This window comes from Lottia gigantea (genome assembly GCF_000327385.1).
Source record: "Lottia gigantea unplaced genomic scaffold LOTGIsca_24, whole genome shotgun sequence".
Taxonomy (NCBI): Eukaryota; Metazoa; Mollusca; class Gastropoda; family Lottiidae; genus Lottia; species Lottia gigantea.
This window is the reverse complement of record NW_008708707.1, coordinates 650226-661158: the sequence shown is the minus strand read 5'-3', so window position 1 is coordinate 661158 and position 10933 is coordinate 650226. Positions and strand designations below refer to the sequence as shown.

Genomic DNA, 10933 nt, shown 5'->3' with positions numbered 1-10933 from the left:
CCAATTATTCCTGAATATTGTCAAAGCTTATGAGATTTTTTTGCATCAAAATTATAGACAAATGAAGTATAGGTTATGTTTATTTCCAATTTAGTCAAAATTTCTCTCAGATAGGCTGACTGTCATTTAACTTTGTTCATAAATAAGTTTTTTTGAAAAAAAAGTCATTCTAAGCCTAACACTGCTATTTGAAGTGATAATTTGTGCTCATGTTTAAATGTTTATCGACTTACTTAAAGACATTTGCAGTACTTTTTTGAAGCTGATTTACATAAAGATGATGAATAAATTTTGATATTGACCAATAAAAGTATGAGGTCGCTATTTGAAATGGTTGATTGGCTAGCTACTTACACATCAGTTATAATAAGACACTAATAGTTTGGTAAGAGATTAAAAACACTTTCAAGGTTGTTTATACCTCAATTGATTAATGCTTGATTACTGAATACAAATATATAGAATTATTTTGCTTCTTTTAACCATGACAGATTTTCATTGATACTTGAAGTAATTACTTATGCTGACTTTTAATTAATTAGATTACTTACACTGACTTTTGATACATGACTTATGCTGACTTATGATAGTGCCTTATATGTGATTACTTTACTATTGCCGACTTTTTATATGATTACTTACACTGACTTTTAATATGATTACTTACACTGACCTTTAATATGATTAGATACCTCATCCTGACTTTTTATATAATTACTTAATTAATTACTTATAACTCACTGCCTTATATTATGATTAATATTCCTTTCTTATGATAACTTACAGTGACTTTTACTTACTTTTGGTATGATTAGTGACTTTTAATGATTACTTTTACTTTCTTATAATGATTACTTTTTTCTTTTTTATAATACCATTACTGTTACTGTCTTTAAATTGTTAATATTTTATTTGGAATATCATTGGATTAGCCTTGGATTAAGTCAATGTTTAGCTCTTTATATCTTTGAATGATTTTGAAAAATGTTGAAATTTCAGGGGAAGTAATAACCGATTAGATGAGAGTTCTAGAGCACGACAGAATGCTAACAGGTCAGTTGATTCTTTAGATTAGATCTTAGACTTGGAACTATATAAAATTTGTAACTCAATTGGTAGAAAATTATGTGATTTGAGCTTTATGTGATAAAGCATATTTATTGATTAGTGACGTCATCAAACACTTAGTTTTAGTGAAATTGCAAAACCCCCAGACATCTCATTGAAAATTAGAATGGTGCAAATTGATGCTTTCAGTGTCCTTGATACACATAAAAAGTTTGGAAAACCTCTTCACATTCCCTTTAATGTACCTAAAAAACATAAATGTGTCATATTTCAAAGTCTAACTTTAATCTCTATATTTGTCTATGTATTTTAGATTATTTAACTCTCAGAATAATGCTAGAGGTGGATATAATGTTGGTAATGTATTTTATTATGGTGGCTCACAGCTGCAGTTTGAATGGTAAGATTGATGGCATTTAACTTTGTCAAGTTATTTTCAGAATTTAACTCTTTTTTTATCTATAATCATACGAATATTTCCCAAAAAAGGAAAGGAAGAGTTATAGATATTTTATTGATCAGCCATATATAACCTATAATTGTGAAGATAGTACGCACCTCAAAATTGGCCCCTTGGTAGGCATATTAAAGACACCAATATTTTGGTGAATGAAAATCTTACAGTTGGTTCTCCAACAATAACAAACATACCGCCCCAAATCAAAGGCCATACTTAGAAATTAGCATGCAGTTATTACAACATCAAAGTAATGGCAATAACTGTACATACCTGTAAGATTAGTAGACCTATTCTACAAAATAAGCACTGACAATGGTTTTGATTTCATATTTTCAGGACCAATCAACATTCATGTGGTAACCAGAATGCTAACTGTGAAATAGTTATACAGTATATGTGTGGAGAAAATGTCCGAGATGGTGTGACCAGACAGTAAGTAGAAAATTTCAAAGAAAGATGTAGCCAGCTTTGGTTCACGAGATTTTTTCTACCATCTGGTCCTTGGCCAAATCTCTTAGCATTGATCTTTCCCAGATTTTCAATACTCATTGACAGGTTGGGAAAGAGAGCTTATTCAAATTCGACAGATTTTAACAAGCTGACCGACGTTAGAACCTGCAAACACCATTCAACATAATCAAGTAAAAGATGTGATGCAAAGATTCCTGTATTCAAACAGACTATGCTAGTCGCAGTTCTTTAATATTATATCTTTATTTATAGCCCTGAGATAGCGTATTAAACAGATTGTAAAAAGGTTTTCTAAACTTTGTATGTGTATCAGGGACACTGATAGTATCAATTGATATTTCAGGACAATCCCAGAGAATCTTGCCCAGTGTAAAGATATGAATTGTAATACTGATACAGAGTTTGGAATGCACGAGAGTTATGAGAACTGGTTAAAATGTAGTTTACGTCAGAGGAATAACGGTTTATTTATAGCTGATCAGGTAATTTCCGAGTTTCCACAACTTAAATCTGATCCAAATGCAAATCTGAACAATTCAGTTTTTTTCTTCAGGTGACTGAACTTGCTATCCATGATCTTATGAAATTCTTAAGCATCTCTTGTTCTAGGTCATGTTATATTCCACCAATCAAATGATCTTATCTATAAAATATGTCCTTACTCTACATTGATAATTCTGGTACTGTCTAAAAACTATTTACAATGTTTTTGATTGGTTGGCTTAAATTATGACAATTTTTGCTGCTATTGAGTCCTCTGTCTTCATTAGCCCACATGGTGCAGCAAATGGGACGTAAAACTCCATTCATTTCATTTTATTTTTGCTATTGAGTCCAAATTCAAAAGAAGAAGATTTGAAGACAAAAATTTTGATTTTATAATAGCTCAGTTTTTATAAAACCCCTTATAATGTGCCTTGTCTGCCTACGTTCATTGGTAAATTTTTATTGGATTAGGAATATCAGTTAAAGGTTTTTATTATTTTGTGTTTTTAGAATTTAGGAGGTGGAAGAAAACGAGCTAGACATACTAGACAGAATGCTAATGGACAGAGACGGGGGTATGAATGTTCTGAAGAAAGAGATTATTATCCATACTGGCATCCATCACCATGGAGGGTAGGTACATTAGTATATTCATGGAATTAACCAGAATCGCCACAAAAGTAGTTGGAATGAAATTCAAAATGAGTTCATTCAAGACATTCATTCATTGATTCATTCATTCTGTTTATCTGTTCAATCTGTCTATCTATTGAGGATATTATAGTTATGACGAATGATGTCAATATTCATTCATTCATTCTGTTTATCTGTTTAATCTGTTTATCTATTTAGGATATTGTAGTAATGACCAATGATATTAACAGATGTCCCTATTATAAGACTGAGAGTGAGAATGTGAAAGGTAGATGGTATTGTGATATTCCACTACAGGTTTTAGAACTCAACAGAAGAAAGGGGTTGATCATACCCAATAACAAGGCTGATTGTGATGTAAGTTTTAGGGGTTTTGTTTGGGGTCAGGGAAAAAAAATTTATGGTGAAAGTTGAATGATCACGGCAGGGCTGTTGATCTGGTTGTATATTTCAGACATGACTGGCTGCCCAACTCAAATGTCGTTCTTGAAGATCTTTTGAATATCAAGTATAGTTTTAAAAAATATTGACTGTCTATTTTTTAGAGAGATTCTTAATTCTCTTTTGTAGGGGTCTGGGGAAAGTTATTTTTGATTTTCCAATAATCCGAGAACTATAATTCTGAAATTTCAAATTTGTTGCAGGCTTTTAGATGGCCAAGAAACGACCCCGAAGGTACAAGAGGTGTCTGGACTCAAGCTCCTTCTCACGGTTTAGAAGAACCGGTTTGCCAGGAAACCGAGTTCACCCGTGACAACCACAACGGTAATGGTTTACATGGTACACCCAACACTTTCAACTGGACCATTCCCAATATAGAGGAAGATAAATGTGTCTTCAGAATCAGGTAAAGGGCGGGTCAATTATATCTTCTCAGCCTGTGCTTTTGTGTTTTCAATAACATATAGATTTCACTACCACTTTCATCAAAGAAAAGGGAGTGTTGCTCATAATTGGACGTCTTGATTTATTTTTTTCAAAAATTCAAAAAGAACAACTATGCAGCAAAACAGCATGCTTGGTGTCTGATGAATTTGATCAATGAAATAACCAATTTTATTTTTTCAGGTACAACATTTCAACCAATGACTATGCTCCATGGGACACTGATGCCGAGCAAAATGCCAATCCCAGAAATCGTGGTGCCGGAACCAACGTCAATATTTTCGAGAGGTATGGATTCGAGAACGCAGACGCTGCAGGAGACAGAGGATATATTTTCAAGAATGATCCAACAGTCAAAGTTTTTCCAGATTTGGACGTTGATCTAGCCATCGCCTTGGATACAGCCCAGTTTGGACGAACCTTCCAAGATAGGTAAAGCTTCAGTTTCTTCAGTGTCTCAAAAGAGGGAAACTTGGTGGGACGCCTTGTTCAAAAAAGTTTATCATCTCTATTGTAATCTAACAAGTTCTCTACTGCAGTCTTGTCAAAGCATATCATTAGAGGAATTATGGGATAAAAAAACCCAAAGTAGAGACTTATGACAACCGCCTTCTATCTGTTATCCCACAATTCTCATTGTTATCAAGAAACAAGCCCTACATAATTGGTTGAAAAAAAATGTCATTTGAACACCACTGCAGTAGAAATCCTGAATTATCAGAAAAGTAATTAAATTTGGAGCAAACAGATGCTCAAAAGCACCCTTTATCCCTTTTACATACAAACACAAGAAAACCTTTTTGAATCACTGAATGGATCTATTTGGTCTCCTAAATATAAACCCAGCTTTATGGAACAACAATAACTAATAAAAGACCAGAAAACCTTTTTGAATCAATAATCACTGGTTAATAACAACCAATCAAAAACTAGAAAACCTCTCTTGAGTCTGTAAACTAATCGGTGTGGTCATGGTGTCTGTTTTCAGGACCTTCGTGTTTGCCATCCAGAACAGACCAAGTGACGTACCAGCTGATGCCAAGATACATAACCTCAATGTTCGTGGTAAACGTGGTAACATCGTAGAGACCTACCCAGCCGTGGAATACGACTTCGTACCAACTGATCTACATGTTTCTGAAGAAGATTATGTCCATATTCAGTAAGTAACGTTGGATTTTAAATTAAAAAGCAGATTTGGCAATCTGGTGCAATATTATCAGTTTGGTACTAGTGCTGCCTTTTGCATTTCATTCATTCATTCATTCATTCCCTCAATTTCCTCATTCTTTCCCTTAATCATTCATTCCATCCACAATTCATTCAATCCTTCCCTCAATCATTCATTCATTCCCTTAATCATTCATTCATTCATTCCAGATGGACAGGTTCAAACACTAACAACAATGGTAATGATGGTCAAGGTCGTGCTGGATCAGATAGAAACAATATAGTGTTGATGAATAACCAAGTGTATCCAGAGGGCACTGGTGTATATAATGGACCTGGTCAAGAGTTTGGACATTATGGTGTCAACTACCCAATCCACGCCAGTGAAGCACCTCTTGGTATTGACGTTCTGCGAAGATTGGCCTTCCTCGAACCAGGTATGCTTAAAGGGATTGTAAAGAGGTTTTCAAAACTTTTTATGTGTTTATGTGATAGCATAAGTTTGCACCATTCCAATTTTCTGTCAGACATTGTGGTTCCTGCAATTACACTAAAACTAGAGTTTTATGACATCGCTATGGTAAAAGCTGTTAATGATATCAAAGCACCTTTACGATGTCAGAAAACGTTCAGTTTCAGTGGAATCACAAGAAGCAAAAAATAAAACCACTAAAATAAATATTGATATTGGTACTTACCCCAAAATTATGGATGTGCTCAAAAATTTTTCTCAACTTTACTGCATAATAAAATGGACAACTTGTGTTTATGACTTGGATCATCTTGGGATGTGCACCCATATCTTTGCCATGATCCGAATGCAACACAACTCTTGATTCTGTTTCCAGGACAATTTGGCGGTGAGATGTCAGAATTAGATGATGCTGGAACTTATTTCAATCTGGGGGCTATCAAGGCACCAGACGCCGGCACCTACCATTATATGTGTACCAGAAACAACGCTTTCACTAACCGCGACCAGAAGGGGCGTCTTCACGTACATCCCTACACCATGGAAACCAGAAGTATTGGTCAGATGGGAGGAACTTTACAAGCAAAGTAAGTGAACACTCTTAAAGAAATATAGTCATAGAATTTTTTTTTATTTTATCAGCTGATTTATTCCAGCTACCTGAATTCCTTCTCAGAATCAAATTTTGTTTACAATTAAATAAGATTTATTGCAATAAGGGACAGAATTGGAAAGGGGGAAAAGAATTGAATACTTTTTACCCAAATGATTTTTCAGAACAAAATTTAGTCGTCGGATTTGTCTACAATTAAATAAGATTGTATTACAATCAGAAACTAAATGGAACAGTAATTTAACATTAGCTATGGGGAATCTTTCTTTGTAAGGGATATTGAGTGAACAAACTTGCAGCTAGAAAGAGTAAACTTATTCTGCTGTTCTGACAAAATTGCACACTGCATGGCATAGCCCTTCTTCATGAGCCAATCTGCAGAAAAGTGGAACGGTAACCTCAATTTCATTTCATTTTCAGGAAGTCCAAGTTAAGTGTAGATGAAAAAGTGTTCAATATTTTAAGAACATTAAGTTTAGAGGAATGGCCAGTAGAAGCAGGGTCCAAGAAACTGGAATCCAAAAATAAGAAGATTACTGTAAGTCTTTGATAAGAAATTGATCTTTTTTAGGGGCACTGAAGCATTGTTATTTGGACTAATGATATATATGGGGATATAAGGGTCGATATCTCGATACATGCATCCCCGTTGTAGGGTGGGGTTCATGGAGGCTGGGACCCAGCAAGTGATAATTAAGCCCCAGCAAAACTTTCTTCAGTTCAGCAGAGATTGATTCATTTACAGTGTTTTTATACAAAATCAAAAATATAGATTTTGATACGTTTTTAGCACCTCAAAATTGTCAGAAATGAGTTCTCTGTGCCTTTAATTCCTCATATTTTCTGAATACAAAATCTGAGCCCCAGCATCAATTTATTCCTGGTGACTGGACCGGATACAAAGCAATAAAATGAAAAGAAAACTCCCTATGTTTGCTTTTTTTCACGACAAAATTTTGTTTACCTTTTATGCATGTCTTGTTATTTCAGGTTTTGATCTCCACATTTTGATTATTTGTTGGTTCCATATCTCATACAATTTTCATGTTTCTTTTAATTTATGTAATTTTTTTTTTTTTGTTATTGGTGGACTATGTCATTAATTGTTCAGTTAAACAGCTGATAGAGCTAGAATCTAGGCACATGTATCACATATCAGAATTGAAATTTGATATCAGGTTCACCTGTGATAAAAATAAAATTTCCATCTATAACAGCCAATTGTAGGCAAATTATCTTGAATCATAAGAACCGACACATACCTTTCCAAATTTAGTTCCCATATTTTGTCATTAACATTCTATGGATGTTCTTTATTTTTTTAATTATTTCTGTAGGTTGGAGATGACTATGCCAGTGATTTCCTCCGAGTTTATCCAGAAAAAAAAATAGCGGACTCTACAAAAACATTTACCATTGAAATGGAGGTGGACAGTTCACAAAATGATGTTCAAATTTACAGATCCCATTCTGATAATTTTGCTACATGGACGAAAGTTCCGGCAAAAATTGAAGATGGTAAAGCTGTTTTCCAGGCTCAAGAAGGCGGAGTTTATGTTGCCAGGAGTAACAGAAATGTGGCGTTAATCGTTGGACTTACGATATTTTTCATAGTTTTGGCCATAATTATAATTGGTGGGTTTATATATTTCAGGCGGCATCCAAAAAAATTTCAAGAAGTGATAAGTAACATGCGCAAAACTGAGCGTTCATTGCACAAAAAAGTTTAAAAACGGTAACGATTCTATTTCGTCCAGGACTCGGTGATTCAGTATTTTAATGTTTTAATATTTGTTGTTAAATTCACATATTCTCATGTGGCTTAACATTTTTTTGGAAAAGGGAGATAAGTTCTGAAATTGGTGCCATTCCAATTTTACCATTAATACATTTCTGTCATAGAAAGTGACCATGATTCCATATGAGATCTTAAATGCCAGTTTTTAGGTGTCAAACTTGACTGAAGTTGTGACTCGCTTGCCTTGTGACTTGACTGAAGTTGTGACTCGCTTGCCTTGTGACTTGACTGAACTTGTGACTCGCTTGCCTTGTGACTTGACTGAACTTGTGACTCGCTTGCCTTGTGACTTGACTGAACTTGTGACTCCAAACCTGTGACTTGCATGTATTGTGACTCGACTTGTTTTGTTTTGTGACTTGACAGAACTTTTGACTCCAAACTTGTGACTGTACTAAACTTGTGACTTGCTTGTCTTGTGACTCACTTGTTTTGAGACTTGCTTGAATAGTGACTCCTTTGCATTGTAACTGATTTGCCTTGTGGCTTATCTTGGTCTGTTTTATAAGACGTACAGACTTAATTTTGACTTAATTGGTCTTTAACTTGAAAAATAACACATGAAAATTGGCATTTAAGATCTTTATTTAACCAGTTGTTGTTGTTCATAACATTTTAACTTGTTACTGTTCTCAAATTGTGATTCATTTTCAGGAATTCTCTGTTAAATCTCTTTAATTTTTTATTCTGTTGAGCTGTTTAACATTCCTAAATACTTCTTTACTCTGTGATAACTAAAGGAAATAACCGTATTGTAACTAATGGAAAGCCAGGCTAACTCTTTTGTAACTAAGGGATACCAGACTAACTCTTTTGTAACTAAGGGATACCAGACTTACTCTTTTGTAACTAAGGGGAAACTAGGCTTATTCTGGTGTAACTAAGTGGATACCAGGCCTACTGTGTAACTAATTTGTTGTAACTAAGGGGAAATCAGGTCTACTCTGCTGTTACCAGGGGGAAACCAATCCCATTATTCATGAGTAGCCTCTGCTTGACAACATAGAATTCTTTGTAGACTCCAGTTCAGCAAGAAAAATCTTTTAATCCAATTTTGAAAATACTGTCATGGTGACAGATCTATGTCTGAATTCAGTCAAGTTCAGTAACTCACAATCACAAAATTATTTATTTTCATGCCAAAATTGTTTTTATAATAGTGCTGTTTGGATATTGTATATAGAGTTTGATCATTATTTATATTTGTTGTATGTTTTATTATTGAGCAAGCAGACACATGCATACCATTCCTAATTGCCAATGGTGTCCATAGTTACACTGTTTTTAATGTGGGGTTTTTAGTTGGGAACATTTTAGTATTATTTAGCACCTTCGTAGACTAAAACCTTTTTCTTGAAGCTCAGCTGGTCTGACTCTCAACGAAATTGGAATTTTGTATATATATTGCCTAAAAATTGTTAAGTGCCTTAGAAAATGTTGAATGAAACTTGGAGAGAAGGGGTGGTGAGTTGGGGTCAGTTTTTTCAGCCAAAGTTTGGCCTTAATTAAACTGAAGAAATAGAATGAGGTATTGTTGGAACCCTTTTTCATCAGCACCCCACCCCACCCCTATCAAATATCTTTAGCTACCCTAAGACTCTTTGTAATGCATAATCATATTTTCAGCCATTTTTATGCCAAATTTGTATTTTAGTTTTTTCACTATTGTATATAATATATTTTACTAGTTTTTGTATTTTTCACTGTTTTTCCAGGTCCCTTTCTAAAGTCACAGAAAACCTTATATCACAGTATTGTTTAACTTTTATACAAAATTTATTTAATGAAATATAATTCATGAAATTTGAAAAAGTGTTCTTGTAATGATTTTTTCCAATTTTTCTGTAACATTTTAATCTAATAGAATTTCTATTCGCGTTTTTATCAAAAGATTTTTTCTATGATTAAGCTTCCTCGTTGTTCATTTTTTTTTTTAATTTTTAAATTTGGTTTTAAAACAATACAAATCACTTGAAAAAGTTTCTAATTTGAGCTCTATTTTTTTTACACTTTCAAAATTAATTCCTAAAATTGTTTTCCATCTAGGGAATGATGTGTTGTTTTTTTTCAACTTTTTTATTTTGAAAATATCATTAAATTGTGAAGCTTTTCTATCCACCATTTTGATTTTTAAGATATTTTTTTATTTTTCTGTAACTAACTGCTGGTCAGTAAAAACTAATAAATTTATTATCTTTGAATTTTCTCTTATTTTTGTTTATATCACTCCTGTTCAATGAGTTCTCTTACTTTCCCCAATTTGCCCGACAACTCTGGCCTTAACCAGGTCCTCAGTTGTCATATGTCACATCATCTGAGATATACTCAGTGCATACTTAAAAGGAATAGACCAACTTGATAGTAAAGATGCATAAGGGTTGGACCAATGTTGACAGGCGATATGCTCATACAGGTGATATCCTCTACAGTAAGGTTGAACACCACTTCCTAAACAGTGTCATTTCTAGGAAACATCTGGTGGGGGTCCGAGTCCCATCCATTCTCTCACTCTGTAAAATGATTGTAAAATTTGAAAGAAGGTGGGGGGAAGCGGGGGGCAAAAGCCAGGGTAGCCGCTTTTCTGGGGCCATTCCCCTCTTCCTCTCCCTGTAATGATGAGAACTTTGATTCCGAAGCATATGTAGGCGACAAAGAGTCATGTCAAATAGAAATAAATTTGACTTGACTAAATGTGTATCCCCCCCTCCATGGAAAGCTGGGTGAAGTTTGCCCCAGAGTAGAAACTCCACTGAGTTTGAGATATAATCTAGAACTGTTGTCCTGATGAGGATTTTGTTCCCCAAGCATTTTGACAGCATGAGATTAGCTGTAGTCAAATGGAAGATTTGTCAAGGC

At 34.2% G+C, this 10933-nt stretch overlaps 1 protein-coding gene across 1 annotated transcript in view; it reads left to right on the top strand.

The window, feature by feature from the left end:
- LOTGIDRAFT_214777 (hypothetical protein) overlaps positions 1-8009 on the top strand; it is a gene marked incomplete at its 3' end in the record, with an annotated part of 10836 nt that extends 2827 nt beyond the window's left edge. The window contains exons 2-14 of the mRNA XM_009055271.1: positions 1000-1053; positions 1382-1468; positions 1865-1960; positions 2343-2481; positions 2996-3118; positions 3338-3496; positions 3784-3986; positions 4208-4456; positions 5013-5186; positions 5405-5631; positions 6043-6253; positions 6700-6817; positions 7617-8009. Of these exons, the coding sequence (XP_009053519.1) occupies positions 1000-1053; positions 1382-1468; positions 1865-1960; positions 2343-2481; positions 2996-3118; positions 3338-3496; positions 3784-3986; positions 4208-4456; positions 5013-5186; positions 5405-5631; positions 6043-6253; positions 6700-6817; positions 7617-8009 (2233 nt within the window). The remainder of the gene's footprint in view (positions 1-999; positions 1054-1381; positions 1469-1864; positions 1961-2342; positions 2482-2995; positions 3119-3337; positions 3497-3783; positions 3987-4207; positions 4457-5012; positions 5187-5404; positions 5632-6042; positions 6254-6699; positions 6818-7616) is intronic.
- Positions 8010-10933: the final 2924 nt, after the last annotated feature.